We start from the raw sequence: 16,006 nt of genomic DNA, 5'->3' as shown, positions 1-16,006 counted from the left end.
GCAAGCAGGATGACCCAATGCTGTTTGAATCCTCCTGGATTTTTAAATGAGGACCCAGATTGTTGGGGGCAATTAAGCTGACTTTGTAATAATGCCGCTTGGGGGTGTGTGTGAAAGCCCTAACAAGCAGGCATATACATAGAATGAAGGCTACTGCTAAGCTTGTAAGCCGCCCGGAGTCTTCGGAGAAGGGCGGGATATAAATAGAATTTAAAAAAAATATCTTCAAACAACCCTTGAATTTTGTTTGTTGCAGAGAAGGGGCAGTTTGGGGTTGTTCTGAACCAGCCCTCTTCTCGCACCCCTAATCAAAAGAAGAGTCTGGAAAGCGTCCAAGACCAAAAGGCTTCTGCCAAGTTTTAATTACACTGTTACAAAAATACAAGAGCTTGACTTCTCAAACGGAAAAGTTGCTTTCAGCAACCAGCCCCTCCCCAAACACTTCTTTTATAGAGAGCTCAGGGCGTGGTCTCCCTGTGCCTCCTCCCGAGGAGTCCCATAGCCTTTCTTTGTTTGTCCCTGCTCGTCTGCCTCCTGCGTCGGGCGTCCTTGAACAGGGCCAGCTGTGGGTCATCATCCTCCGCACTCTCGGGCTCACACAGCTGAGAAGAGGTTCCCGGCTGAGGACTCTGCAAAGCCTCCAAATCATCATCAGCCGGTTCGTTTCCCTCCTCCCCCACATCTGAGTCCTCCGATACATCGGACCCGGCTGTCGGACCCACAGGCTGGCCCTGAGTCACAACAGGGGTTGTCAGAGAATGTGCTAGCCTTTGAACAACATGTTCCCTAGATTGCTTTCACTAAGTGCCTGAAGTAGCCACTGTGCATGTGTATATCACTTAGGACACAATTACACAAATATGAAAATAAACACAGTTATCCACTTATTAATTGGACTCAAATGTAATGCTTGCTACAGCACCACCTATCTCCCAGTGTTGAAGGATACTATGCTTAAATCACATCCATATACAGCACTTTTATCTTTATGATTGTATTACATTTATCTTGCAGGTCCCGTATTGATTATCAGCAGACTTCCAGATACAATTTAAAGTGATAGTTTCCATTTAAAATTCCAAATATGGTTTGGCATTTCCAGAATTTCTAATTCCTACCAAATTTGACCCATCTGAGGGTCTTCAGGGAGAATCTCCACATAATATCCTAATTCTGTGAGGTGGGCAGGTTTCCCATCTTGGCACCAATGCTCTGGAACTGCCTCCCTCAAGAAATTAGGCTGGCCCTGTGGTGAAGGCCTTCCCAAATTTACCCAAGATCAAAATTTTCAGGAAGGCCTCCAGGGAATAACTATTGACCATCAACATTTAGATACTTGCTATCTACTTACATCATATGCACTGATGGCTGATTAGAAGTATTATAAACATGTACTGAAATTTTTATTTATGTTGTTTGTTTCTTTCAAATTGGTGTTGTTTTAAGTCTCCAAGAGTCTGCCAAGATTTATTTCAAATTTAAAATAATAACAGTTATAATAATACTGATTTTGATTTCTGTAAATAAATATAGTCTATATGCATTAAGTCAATTTGTTACCATGATCAAACACAGCAGTATATTAATATTAGTGTGGACAGTCATTTATTCACAATAAGAGTGGATAAAACAACCATCCTTATTGTGAATAAATGCTTGTCCATACTAATGTTAATCTACTGTTGTGTTTGATCATGGAGGGGGGTGGAAGAAAGGAGGAGAAACAGATTAATAATGCAACATTGTATCTAGTTAGTTATAAATTCAACAGGAGTATTCTAAAACCAATGGGGATAATGAATCAACAAAATAAATCACCAACAAAAATTTTGGTGGGGGATTCCACAAACCTCTTTTCTCTCACGTTTTGGGGAAATTCTGCATCTATGTGGCTGCATCACTGCTTTTTACCACTGCCTAACTACTCATTCAACCTAAAGGCTATGTTTCCATTCCACTACCACTCATTAAGCATCCGAAGCTAATTACAGCTTCCTTCCTATGAACCTGCCTTCCAGAACTTTTGCTAAAACAATAAGAAGAAATGACCTACACTTCTCCTTAAATTAAACAAGGAAGGGGGATTAAAAATTGAAACCCACTGAGATATGTTTATTCATGCGACCTCTTACAACCAAATATAATAATTGTCTGTTAATTGCAGTTTCAGCTCCCACCTCATGCTTCAACATGTGAAACTGCAATCAGCTGGCTCCTGTTTAATCCACCTATTATGTTGACTAATTAACTTTGCTCGACAGTTTATTTCTTCCTCCATTATCAGCCCCTGTCAGCCTCAAGCACAGCGCCGCTAAGGGAGACCTCAGCCTCTTTGATTGATCACCGATAGATTGACATGCAGATTAATTTAATTAGAATCACCTCACTTGAGAAATGAAAGACAATGGCAAAGGGGCTAATAGATCTGCTCTTATAATGAGGCTACCCTCCAGAGCCAAGGAAGAGGGTTTCTGATTTATTTTGCTGAATTCCCCAGTTGCTTCGCAAGGCTCTTGCTTTAATTGTTCTTGGTATTGAGAAGCTTTAGCCTCTGAAGAGGTGAAATGCTTTACAAGGATTGGCAAATATTTCTTCAATTCTCCAAGGAAGCTGTTAGCCTCTCAAAGTTGCATGAACAGAAAGGGATGCTGGCAAAAATTTCCTCATGGGGCTTGAAATGGGTAAAAGGGAAGAAAATGAAGCAAATTTTTCAAAGTAATATTTCATTAACCATAGTAAATTTCTCAAAAACATGTTTTGTCATTTCCTGACCTAAAACACTGTTTAATCCAGCAGTTCCAATTTTCTGTTTATTTAATCTGTCCTTCCCTCCCCTCCTCTCCCCAATTTATTAATGTTTACAAGCCTGTGAATGTTGACGTGATTTGTGTCTGGATATAGTTTGTCACAAAATGCCATTAGCTCGTTTCATCAGATAGTTAAACAGTTTTAGAAGCTAGATACTTAACGAGATAGAACCAGCACATTGGTTAGAGCATAGTGAAAAAGGAACATGCCAGCAAAAGTTTGAAATTAAATTTAATTTGTTTCTATAATCAGGGTTCATAGACACAGTTCCCTACGTGGCAAATACATAACTGAGTAGCAAACTGAATGTGCCTTAACAGGATTTCATGAAAAACACTATACAATGACAATCCCTCAATACAAGATTGTAATGATAGCAACAGCAATAGAATAGCACTAGTACTTAGACTTATATACTGCTTCATATTGCTTTACAGCACTCTCTGAGTGTTTTACAAATGTCAACATATTGCCCCCAACAATCTGGGTACTCATTTTAGTGACTTCAAAAGGATGGAATGCTAAGTTAACCTCGAGACAGTCAGGATTGAACTCCTGGCTGTGGACAGAGTTAGCCTGCAATACTACATTCTAACCACAGCACCCTAGGGCTCCTATGATCAGTCACTTTCATCTGCCCAGAATTAATTTGCTCTTTTTCAGCTACTGAGTACTGTACTATATATGGAATACTGAATTGTTTCACCTGAAAAAGTTTAACTCAGAGGTCCCCAACCTTTTGGACACCAGGGACTGGTTACGTGGAGAAAGGTTTTTCCACGGACGGGAGGGGCCATGGCTGTGTGTGCTGCCTGCATCCTGTGGATGGGACTTTCCTTGTTTGTGCAGACCGGTTGCTAGCATGCCGTGGCCCGGTACTGGTCCATGGACCAGGGGTTGGGGACCCCTGGTTTAACTAATAGCTATTATTCAAAGTATTATGTTATCAGTGCATAAAACTTCAATTTTTAAAGTAAAAATATATTAAGGTTTGCACAAATTTTGTGCACTGGAGTACAGAATATACTTTACATTGATGGGCAATATACAATCCTGGCCATTTAAGCCAACTGAGCAATGCAAGCATCCCCAATATGTTTATACTATTACTGAATTTTATAAATAGATAAAGCAAAAATCACACAAAGATACTCAGATACTGTAACACAATGTTTGTCATGGGCATCTGCAAGGGTGCTATGCTGTTATTCATGTCATGATGTTATTGTGCAAATGATGCAAATGAAATACGGTCTGTCATTCATGATATGGCATCATTACATAATTACATCATGATGCATGTAATATCATTGACACCTAAGGCCCTTACACTGTCAAGGCACTGGAGTATTATGCCTTTTTCTACAATGGTTAATCCATTTGCTTAAGTGATAGGGAGACACAAGCAACTATGGTTTTTCTTCACATGTGGTAAGTTTCCAGGGTAGGGGTTGAAGAGACAAATCTGAAAATTGGTAACTGATCAGTACTTTTAAAATATGCTGGTGTCAAGTATGAAGACTTTTGCTCCTACTCAAATAAAAAGTCATGCCACAGTCATCTTAAGAAAAAGTAATCAGGAAGTTTCCCTCCATTGACGTCCTCCAAATGTATTAGGAATGCCCCAATGTGTTATGTTCTATTTCAAGGCTGATTTTGATGCTTCTCTCTCTCTCTCTCTCTCTCTGTGTGTGTGTGTGTGTGTGTGTGTGTGTGTGCGAAAACTTTGGCTGCCTGAAAATGCTGTTCATACACAGATTTAAAAACTAACCAAGCAGAGGGGGAAAAGGGGGAAAAAAGAAGAAAGTAACAACCTAAAGTATTTCAACAACATAAATCCTAACAAATTCAACTTTTTAATACGATTCCATTTAAAAGAACTAAGTCAGAGTTTCAAATAAGGCTGTAAAGGGAGTTCTGAGCCTATAAGAGAGAATGCAATATTTTTCTCTGCAGGAGAACATTAATTAACTTTTTTTTTAACCAGAGTAATCTCACTGAAATCCGTTATTTAATTCTTGCTACCCACAACATCTGCAAAATCGGGGACTCATTCCAACACATTCATTGCATAACACAATTTTGCTACCTAGTTTCCTTGACTAGAATTTGATTTACTACAATGATGCCATGCCAGGGTGGTTCTTTTATAGTCATTAGGAGGGAAAAAAAAGTACTATAAAAAAAGAATCCCCTAGAGAAACTGTTTCCAGCATCAGGAAGTATGAAAAAATGCAAGTGGTTATTTGGTGGTCAACTTTCAGAAGTGATTATTCATAGTGCACCTGTAGAACAAGAAAAAGAAACCTGCTGTTTCCACACAAACATTGCATACATACATTAACCAGAAGTCATGTAGTTTTAAGAAAAAAAACATATTCAGTCTATACAATATTAAGTATTAATGTTCTGTGAGATGGGCAAAAACTAGTATGTTCTGAACTCTCTTGTAAATGGCACTGGCTGTTTTATGACTAAAGGCCACACATATGTTTATTCTGGGAACTGGAAAATCCTATAAAAGTTAGGAAAACTTCTCAAGAGGGAATTAATTCTTAACTATGATCCAAATATCTCTTTAAAAAGGCAACTCGATTCAATTGCTGCATTCATGGACTGCATCTTGATCAAAGCAGATGCAAAATTAATTTGTAACAGAAACAAGTTTTCTTTTAGCTTTAAAAAAAACACAGCCACAAGGCAACATGCATGCAAAGAACCAACCTTTTAAAAAGCACATACCGACACACGAAGGGGAAAAAAAAAGTAAACTCCTCTTTAAAAATTGATTAATGAGGTGCTGACACATTCAGGTAAACAGGGGTATGGTCAGGCCTGCCAAATCTGAAACCAATCCAAATGTTTTGAAGAAAACACAGTTTTCATTTTGGGAAAAGCAAAGAGGGGGAAAAAAAATTCTGCAGTACGATCAGCTCTTCACCTACAGGTGGTCGTCGACTTATAGCCATTCATTTAGTGACTGTTCAAAGTAAAAAAATGGCATTAAAAAGAGTGACTTACAACCATTCCTCATACTTTGAACCCTCACAGAATTCTTCATCTAATATTTCAAGATTAGGAATTGCATTGGTCCCTGTTTTCACTACCCATCATTAGGTTAATTTAATTTATGGCACATTCCTGATATTTTCAGTAATCTATACTTTACTTTATTGGAAGGAAATACAGGTAATCCTCAACTTACAACAGTTCATTTAGTGACTATTCAATGTTATAACGGCACTGGAAAAAGTGACCTATCACCATTTTTCACACTTATGACTGTTGCAGCATCCCCATAATGATTTATATTCAAAAGCTTGGCAACCGGTTCATATTTATGTCGGTTGCAGTGTCCCAGAGTCACGTGATCACCTTTTGCAACCTTCTGACAAACAAAGTTAATGGGGAAGCCAGATTCACTTAACAACTGTGTTACTAATTTAGGAAGAATTTAAGAACTGCAATGATTCAGTTAACAAATGTGGCAAGAAAAGTCATAAAATGGGGCCTTGGTGGAGCAGTGGGCTAATGCCTCCTTAAGTAACACCAGCTGCCTGCAATTAGTGCAGGTTCGCATCCCACCAGGCTCCAGGTTGACTCAGCCTTCCATCCTTCCGAGGTAGGTAAAATGAAGACCCAGATTGTTGGGGGCAATAAGCTGACTTTGTAATAATGCCGCTTGGGGGGTGTGTGAAAGCCCTAATAAGCAGGCATATACATAGAATGAAGGCTATTGCTAAGCACATTGGTTTGCGCTTAAATTGTAAGCCACCCTGAGTCTTTGGAGAAGGGCAGGATATACCGGTAAATGGGATTAAAATAAAAAATAAATAAAAAATGTCTCTTAACAAATTTCTCACTTAGGAACAAAAATTTTGGACTCAGTTGTGGTCGTAAGTTGAGGACTAGCAGTATATATTTTTGTTTACACATCTGAACACTATGTAAAAAGGCTGAAATAACTTCTATACAGATTCTCGCAACATGGATCTTGTATTATTTTGAAACTCATCTTCTAGTCCCAAAATACGAAAACCTGACCTAAATTTAGGTAGAAGTTTCACGATGATTAAAATATAGTCACTCACTGCTGATTTTTAAAATTAGCCTCATGAAATGTCATTTGCATCTCTTGAAGAGACTCAGCACTGAATCACCAAAGAATGCTATTCAAACCTGCAGCAAAATAATATTACCAAAGCAGAGCTTAATTTCTAATGTTCATCAACAAAGTCTACCTTATATTCCCAGCATTGTAATACTGAAACTCTATTTCCAGCCCACTCCATCAAATAGCGTTTTATTTAGCTGTTTATGTAATGTAACAACTTAAATGCCCTATTTGTCAACAATAATATTGATGATGATTTAATAAGATGTTTTCCATCAGTGATAAAGATTTGAAGGCAGGTGGTCATGATGATTATCATTTGGAAGAAAGACAGAACAGGGAAATTGAGAAATAGAGAAAATACAGAATATTTCCACATTGCCATTTCCTACCATGGATGGCATAAATTTGATCAATTATTTTTCCCTGGCAATCCAGATAAAACTTTCTCTCACTCCTTTATCATTCCTGCAGGTGTTAAAATTGTTTACTTGCATTCATTTTTGTATTTTCAGTCGAAAGAACAGTGCAGTTCTTTCAAATAGTAATTGAAATAACATTACGGCCACAATTAGTCCGAATGTTTGGATTGTGTTGCGTGTATCAAAGAGATACTGTACAATCCCAGGGTTTTTTATTTATTTATTTTCTGCCTTGCCACCATTATATTCTCAAATAATTTTTATTATCACAACTACTCTGGGGTTGCTCAGAGTTTGGTATAAAATGGATGGCTATATAAATGAAATAAATAAATAAAGTACTGTCTCGTATAATTAACTCTAGGGTGAAAATTGAATATTACACATTCACATTATCTGTCCATTCTTCTCCAAACAGAGTGATACAATGGCACAGCATTTAAGATGCTGGGGTTGTCAGCTGGAAAGCTGACAGCCCACGTTCGAGAACCATATGCTATGTTCTTGCTCCAGCTCCTGCCAACCTAGCAGTTTGAAAATATGCAAATACGACTAGATAAATAGGTACCATTTCATTGCAAAAGTAACAGCACTCCATGATGTTATGCTGGCCACATGACTGCAACAACATCTTCAGACAGCACTGGCTCAATGGCCTCAAAGTGAGATGAGCACCACCCACTACAGACGGCAATGACTAGCAGAGTAAAAATCCACAGGAACGCCTTCCCTATACAGTCAACACTAGGGAAAGTTCTAAAGGAGGTGAGTCTACCAGCTGTGTGGAAGCTAGCTAGCACATAAACTGAACTTTAACAATATACAACATCACTACAGTCTTATCTGCTTTTCAATTTCAAATTTTTTCTTGATATTTTTTATTCAATCTAAATTCAGGTGATCAATGCTGAGATGAACACTTCATGGAGAACAGGGACATCCTAAGCTGGCACCATAGGAATGTATGAGTTGTCTCATGAAAGGAGTGTCTATGGATATTCTCAGTCATCCAGGTCATGGTTGTCCCAAACAATAAAGTCCAGTTGCCTCCTGAAAAAGCACCTTTGGGACACTCATGAAAGGAGGCATCACAGGCAACCCAAGGAGGCTTCTTTTAACATCATGACTCTGACAGAGGCCAACAGAATTAAGCTAAGGCCCTCCTATCCTCAATTAGTGCTTTTCTTGCCCAGTTACAATAAATAAATTGCACCATCAACAAGGGGCTAGTTTTGTTTTCTACAAATCTTCAAGCACCAGATCTGGAAGCTAGGGTAGGAGGGAGAGAAAAAAATCATAACCATTGCCTATAGAAACATTTTTTGTCACCGAAGGAGGCAGGCTGGATATTAAAGTATGAAGGGTGATGTACTCTGCTGAAAGTGATTTCCTTAAAATGCTAAGGTCACACTAATTGACATGACCTGTGTAATTAAGCAGTCTCTGTTTACACATGGAAAGCTCAACTGCTGTGAGGCTTAGTTTGCCTGACAGAATATCTTTACAAGTCAAGAGATCAACAACCTCTCTTATGTCCTACCTAGTCACCTACATAAGCTTTTGATTGCTCTTCTGTCAGAACACCCAAAAGCATTACCATATGAAAATCAGCTTACATCTTGGGGGAATTCGGAACTGGCAGCTGAACAGGTAGGTTTGAATTGAGGCTTTGACAGCCTTTAGCTTTGACTGCTCATGCTAGATTCCCTGGTCTATGAAACAGATTTAACTGGTGGGTATTCTGAAAAAATAGCCTAGGTTTAGTAAGGATGAGACAAAGCAGGAAGAAAACTGATGAAATACAGGTAGGAGGTCCCTAACCATTCTGCATCTAATCTGGATCCCAGATGAATAGCAGTTGCCACAAGGTTCTGGAATTAAGAATGACAACTCAATAGACTCTGTACAAAAAGAAGGATTTCCTGTGCCTGCCCTGAAGATAAGGAAGCAACCAGTAGGGCTGATCAGAGACCTTACACTGAGTGGGACCAAAGCAGCAATCTGTCATTTATCCAGATAGCATATGAAGAGACTGGAGCACCCAATTGGGATGTGACAGACACTCCCTCCTGTTTCTATTGATCCATGTAGGAATACAACCAGTCAAAGACTTAAAGACACTGCAAGGAACCATGAAGCACTGAGCAGGAGGCTGAGGGGGATGGGGGCAAGATTGCATTTTCTTCAATTTTTATATCTAAGAACACAGCCCAGGAAGAGAAGCAAGAATACTGGAAGTGAACAAAGTGCTACTGAAATGATGGCAGCTGGAATGGATTTGACTTTTTGATAATGAAATATGAAGTAGTCCTGGCAAAAGATGAGAAGTACATCAAAGGAACTGGACAAAATGTGTCTGAAAGGCAGCTTGCAAACCTAATCTATGGAGACTTCAAACTGAGTGCTGTGGGGGAGAGACAAGAGTGCTCAAGACACCTAATACACATAATATTAAAGTTAAATCATGCACTAAAACTGCATCAACAGCAGCTAGAATCACTAACAATCCAACTCAAAAAGCCTCAGTGAAGAGCAAAGTCACACTCCTTTCTTCAAGTCAAAGAATGTGGGAGCCAATAGCAACTGCCAAGAAAACTTCTTTTTAGAAAGTTTGGCATGCCTTCTCTCTATGAGAAAGAACAATGCCCTGAAATTTAGAGCATCTTTAAGAGAGCATCCTGCTGAATTCAGTAGTTATACAGCTTTTTTACCAAGTAAGGCACATTCTCAGATAATTGGACATTAAATCATTTAGGGTTTTAAAGTGGAATAGAAACATAATTATATGTGCTATATTTATATGCACCTTTATCAGGAAAACTCACAGAAACATATACACACATACACAAAAGCCCACATACACTTTGGTAATTTTTCAAATTATTTCCTTCCTTATCATCTGATACTATGAATATAAGAAATAGATAGCTAAGAGAATAATCCTACACATTTTTACTCAGAAAGCCATGGGGTTTCTTCTTGGTAATAGAGTAATCATTTCTTAATTTATCTTCTCCCATAAAAATTATTAAATAAAAACATCAATTATTATTAATTAAATCTGTCTTGGAAAAATTCAGAGAAGAGCAACTAAGATGATTAGAGGCCTGGAGACTAAAACATATCAAGAATGGCTGCGGGACTTGGGTTTGGCTGGTTTAAAGAAAAGAAGAAATAGGGGAGACATGATAGCAGTATTCCAGTATTTGAGGGGCTGCCACCAAGAAGAGGGGGGTCATGTTATTCACCAAAGCACCAGAGGGCAAGACAAGAAATAATGGTTGGAAACTAATCAAAGAGAGAAGCAACCTGCAATTAAGGAGAAACTTCCTGACAGTGAGGACAATTAACCAGTGGAACAGCTTGCCTCGAGAAATCATGGGCACTCCATCACTGGAGATTTTTAAGAAGAGACTGGACAGTCACTTGTCTGAGATAGTATAGGTCCTCTTGCTTGAGCAAGGGGCTGAACTAGAAGACTTCCAAGATCCCTTCCAACTCTATTCTGTTCTGTTCTATTCTAATTATTGATTAAGAAAAATATGAGTTTCAGACAGTCCTAACCTTACCCCACAATTCTACTACTGTTATATGTATAACATTTATATAACTGTTCGTCTTATATTGAGCTCAGATCAGGAAACAGGGGTGACTATGCTTATATATCCCAATAAGACCACAATCTAATGATTATTTTATTTTTTATTTATTTTAATTCCATTTATATCCCGCCCTTCTCCGAAGACTCAGGGTGGCTTACAAGCTTATATTGTTCTATCCTGTATTATAGAGAAGTACAGTTTTTAATTTCATGGCTTTTATTTGTTTATATCCCACCTTTATTATTTTTACAAATAACTCAAGGAGAACATATGCAACACAACTTCCTCCTCCTATTTAACCCTTGGTGGAGAGCCATGGTGGAGCAGTGGGCTAATGCCTCCTTAAGTAACACCAGCTGCCTGCAATTAGTGCAGGTTCGCGTCCCACCAGGCTCAAGGTTGACTCAGCCTTCCATCCTTCCGAGGTAGGTAAAATGAGGACCCAGATTGTTAGGGGCAATTAAGCTGACTTTGTAATAATGCCGCTTGGGGTGTGTCTGTGTGAAAGCCCTAATAAGCAGGCATATACATAGAATGAAGGCTACTGCTAAGCTTGTAAGCCGCCCTGAGTCTTCGGAGAAGGGCGGGATATAAATGGAATTAAAATAAAAATAAAAAATAAATAATAAATAAATAAACCCTGCAAGATGAATTGGGCCAAGAGTGTGACTGGCCCAGGGTCACCCAGTGACCTTCATTGCTAAAGAGGGACTTGAACTCAGGGGTGTTCTGCTTTCTAGCCTGGTACTTTAATCACTAGACCAAACTGCTTCTCAACATTACAAAGTACTTTTAAGCAAAAAAAAACAACTATGAAAAAGTAAGCTTTGGTGACCGTTCGTATTAAGGGCTTAAACCTATCTTGCAATACTATGAAGGCAGTCCTCTGAATAAATGGCATAAAGAAGGTAAGATTTAAAAAAAAAGATAAATAAGATCTTTTCCTTGAAAAAGGTCTCTTAATAGGCCAGAGACCAAAAGGATCCATGATTTAACCAGTGTAGCTGATTTGGATTATATTATTTCACAGAAAGCCAGGAGTTTTTCTGCTGGAATAGTGTAATATTAAAGAAATGCAAAAACATGAAAATTAGCCAGGATTACTCAAGTGGGTAGAGGTTACCTGCTTACGAATGCTGGGTTCACATACATCTGACTCCTTACAAGGATGTCAAAGTCATTTACAAGCCTGTGTGAACTGCTTACTTTGTCCAATGTATCTGTTCTACTCAGTTATATCCTCTGTTCTATCCTGAAAAGGCTTTCCAAAGAGCCTATTTTTTATGTCTTGAAGATCAAGTACTGGTAGAAGGATTTTAGACTAATTGCCTGCGGCCCATGAGTCAAACAATGAAATAAATTTGATTCAATCTCATTGCCTAGTGCAGCAAAATTGAGCATACTAGTGTTAAATGTGTTTGTGCTTGTTTAACTTATATGTTGCTGTTTCAAAAATTATTTGAGCTTGTACAGGTAATTCTAGCTTACTAACAATAATTAAGATGGACAACTCTGTCACTAAGACCACACCGACTTACAATGGCAAGTGCAGCAATTCCCATTGCCGTTGTTAAGTTAATTCTGCATAGTCATTAAGTGCAACATCACCTGATCACCATTTATGACCTCCTGCCAGCTTCTCCACTGACTTTGTTGTCAGAGGCTGACCATGAAGATCACAACTTTGATCATGTGACTGTGGGATGCTGCAACTGTCACAATTGTGAACCAGTCACCAAGCATCTGAATTGCAATTGTGGGTTGTTGTCATGGCTGAAACTATGAAGACTTGTAAGGTTTCTCGTTAAGCATTGTCCTAACTTTGAATGGTTGCTGAATGAGTGGTCAGTAAGTGAAGACTACCTTTGCTGTCACTGATAATTCTCAGGATGAAATTCACAAAAACTAGGCAAACATTTGCACACAACATGCACAAATAAGGCTGAATGTTTTCCTAGCTCACATTGCCAAAATTAGATTCATCAAATAGGTAGGAAGCATCACTTACCTGAAATCTCCGCATGTCTCGAGGATTTCCAGCATTTTTTAAGCAGTTCTGGTTACATTTAAGAAAAAATTTCAAGAAGAACCTGTTGGAAAAGAGATAATTTGTTTAGCATATTCGCTGGATATTTGTTTTGCTTAATTGCTAAAAAAATCTATTCAGTATATGCATCTTTAAACACATTCTTGGAACTTGAGTCATATGGCAAAGAAACAGGAGAAAACAGGCAAGCTATCTCTTTGCTGGAATTTACTGGAACAGGCAATTTTATATCGCGAAGTTCCTTCCAATTCAAAGTATAATTAGATATGACAAAATAATCCATCTTCATTGCCACCAAACAATTCTAACTTTCACAAAGGGCTCACTTCCATACCAATGCCCTCTCCCACTCCAATAAAGCACTTTGAGACTGATCTGTGATCATTTTTTTCTAAACACTAAAAACATATGGGGAACAAGCAAGAGCCAATTCATATCCACCTTCAGCTGACCAATAAGATAATAGGATAGGGCCAAATAATATCATCCAATCATGTCCCTGTCCCTGAAATTTTCAAAGAAACTTTCATAGAACAGTAAAATTCCTTTCACCCGGATTCCATGCAAAATAGAGTAAATTGCTTATGCCTCCTACTATTTTCACATCTTTTTTTATTATTTGCAAACAATTTTTTTTAAAAAAACAAAACAAAACTCAAACTCTGGAAAATTGTTGCAAAGAAATTTTCCACATGCAAAACTACTTTTCTGCATTTCAAATTCTCTTGCAAGCTATGAACATGAAAGAATAGCGCACTTCTACAACCAGTTACTCTTCCCCGTTTTTCCAACCATTGGTGGCATGCTGCTACAAGAGCTTGAAGGGGAAAGAGAAATACATTCTCAACCATCAGCAAGATGCTAAAGTGGCAGGACAAGAACGCCTTCAATAGCAGAAGAAATTGCCTGTAAAATTCATAGGCCTTTAGCACTAACAAACCAAAAATCAGCTTTGTTCTGCTTTCAGACAAACTGGTATCAAACAGGAAAACAATACAACCCAACTCTTGAATCTGGATGATAATGTGGGAATGCTGGGGTTCAGAGCTAAATTGGCTAGAAGAACCTTATGGATGCACTTAAATTCTAACTTCTGTTAGGAGAAGTAAGGTAGGGAATGTAACTGAATTGCCTTTCCCATGAAACTGACCGGAAGGATTTCAGTTTGGGGTAAATGAGTACCCATCCCATGTATTACAAAAGCAAGAAATGGAGGGGGATGTTGAATTGGGTACAGTATGACACCCAAGATCAAGAATTTCATCACATATTATGGCCCTTTTAAGTAAGGAAGATATGGGTGGGTCCCATATTATAGGCTGGATGTAATGGTGGAATCTATGTCCTAAGCATAAGACTTACAGTAAAAAGAATAAATCAATATGTAGAAGTCACTGAAGCAAAGCAGAAAAAAACAAAACACAACTCTCATGAAGCTCTCACATGGCAAGTTTTCTTTTAATTAGGGCTGTCATTACATTAAAGGTTGCAGTCAATTAGTTGTGTTACTTTTAACCTATTAATCAATCAACCAACACTGTAAAAGACATACTACAGTTTGCATTGTCTCAGTAAAGAGTGTATTCTCAGAATTGTCACTGAACCTTACAGTATAAACATCTTTCTAGGTGCTGAAGCTAGCAGATTGTTTTTGACATGGACTACCTTATTCAACATCCTAAACAAAAATGCTTTTAAAAACTGAACTTTGGACTTACAGGCTTAATCAGGAAGGTCAACATGAAATAGAGTTGGGTTAGAAACAGAGCATATACTTTAGAAGTTCCTTCCAAAAGAGAGCTAGTTTGCTGCTTCTGTGGCTGTTTTTAAGATGAATTTAAAAACAAACGCATTGCATTTCACTTCTTAGCTGAAAAAGCATTATAGAATTTGCAGCAGTTAGCTATATGAATCTATATTTTATTGCAACTGGTTTATTTTGGAATTTTTGTTTAAAGACACTTCTTTAAACTTTACTTTTGTATAAAACATAAAGTTAAATTACTTGGTAAAAGCTGTGTGTGTGCCTGTGTGAACACACATGTATCAATAAAAATAATGATTTAAAAATAAAACAATATTTTTCCAAACAGCTATTAAATCAAGCTGGATCAAAATTCTTATCCAAACCTGCACTATGAACATTTAAGAAAATTAGCTGTGGTCTTCAAAATAAAATAAGGATGTGAATAAAATTACACTTATCTTTGTTCTTGGAAACCACAAATGCTTAAATGAACAATACTTTTTAAGTTCTTGACTCTATAAAAATCACTGAAATAATTTTATAACCCATATTTCTTCAGAAACAGAAGACATATTTTACCAAAGAGATAAACAACAGAAAGTGTTTTCCTCAATATTCTGCATTAATAAGCCAGAAAAACAAACACTGAAAAAAATTCGCCTCACAGTTTGGACATTATCCTTTAAAAGTAAAACAAAGAGATATATCAAACTTTTTTTATTTTTTTTAGAAATAAGTTAAACTATATAAAAAAAATCTCAGCATAAGTAGGAAAGGTCATGACATATTTGGAATAATTGTTGATTCAAATCTGTACAGCCAATTTACTTTGGCACAACCCATCAGGAATGCAAGAAACAAATGCCATTGAAATAAATATGAAGTTAACAATAGGTGTTCAGCTTTCAAAATGCTCTCATTAAAAAAAAAGATAGACCAACTATACTATTCTCATTTGTTTATATCTTACTGTAATTCTATAGAGACAACAAAAGAAAAGTATTAATTCATTTAAGAAAAAAACATGCCAATCTAAACCTTTATATAAATATTATTCATCTTCCAGAGCAGGAGTCGCCAGCCCCCTTGGCCTATTCCAAACAAGGCAACTCGAGCGGTGGGCCGGTGTGCACGCATAGGCATGCAGTTTGACTTGCATGAGCGGCAGGCTGGCATACATGGACATGCATGTGCAGCTCAACTTGCGCAAATCAAGATGTGTGTGTGTGCACCCCAGATAGGATCTTCTGTACAAATGTGGGATAA

General features: G+C 37.8%; 1 protein-coding gene across 6 annotated transcripts in view; it reads right to left on the bottom strand.

The window, feature by feature from the left end:
* The window catches only part of EBF1 (EBF transcription factor 1), a 395,009-nt gene that overhangs the window by 106,838 nt on the left and 272,165 nt on the right, over positions 1 to 16,006 (bottom strand). For all 6 annotated transcript variants that reach the window (XM_083352266.1, XM_083352269.1, XM_083352267.1 and 3 more), the window contains exon 7: positions 12,955 to 13,036. In XM_083352266.1, coding sequence (XP_083208392.1) covers positions 12,955 to 13,036 — 82 coding nt within the window. The remainder of the gene's footprint in view (positions 1 to 12,954; positions 13,037 to 16,006) is intronic.

Source organism: Vipera ursinii, assembly GCF_947247035.1.
Source record: "Vipera ursinii genome assembly, chromosome: 2".
NCBI lineage: Eukaryota > Metazoa > Chordata > Lepidosauria > Squamata > Viperidae > Vipera > Vipera ursinii.
This window is presented reverse-complemented; position numbering and strand designations above follow the sequence as displayed.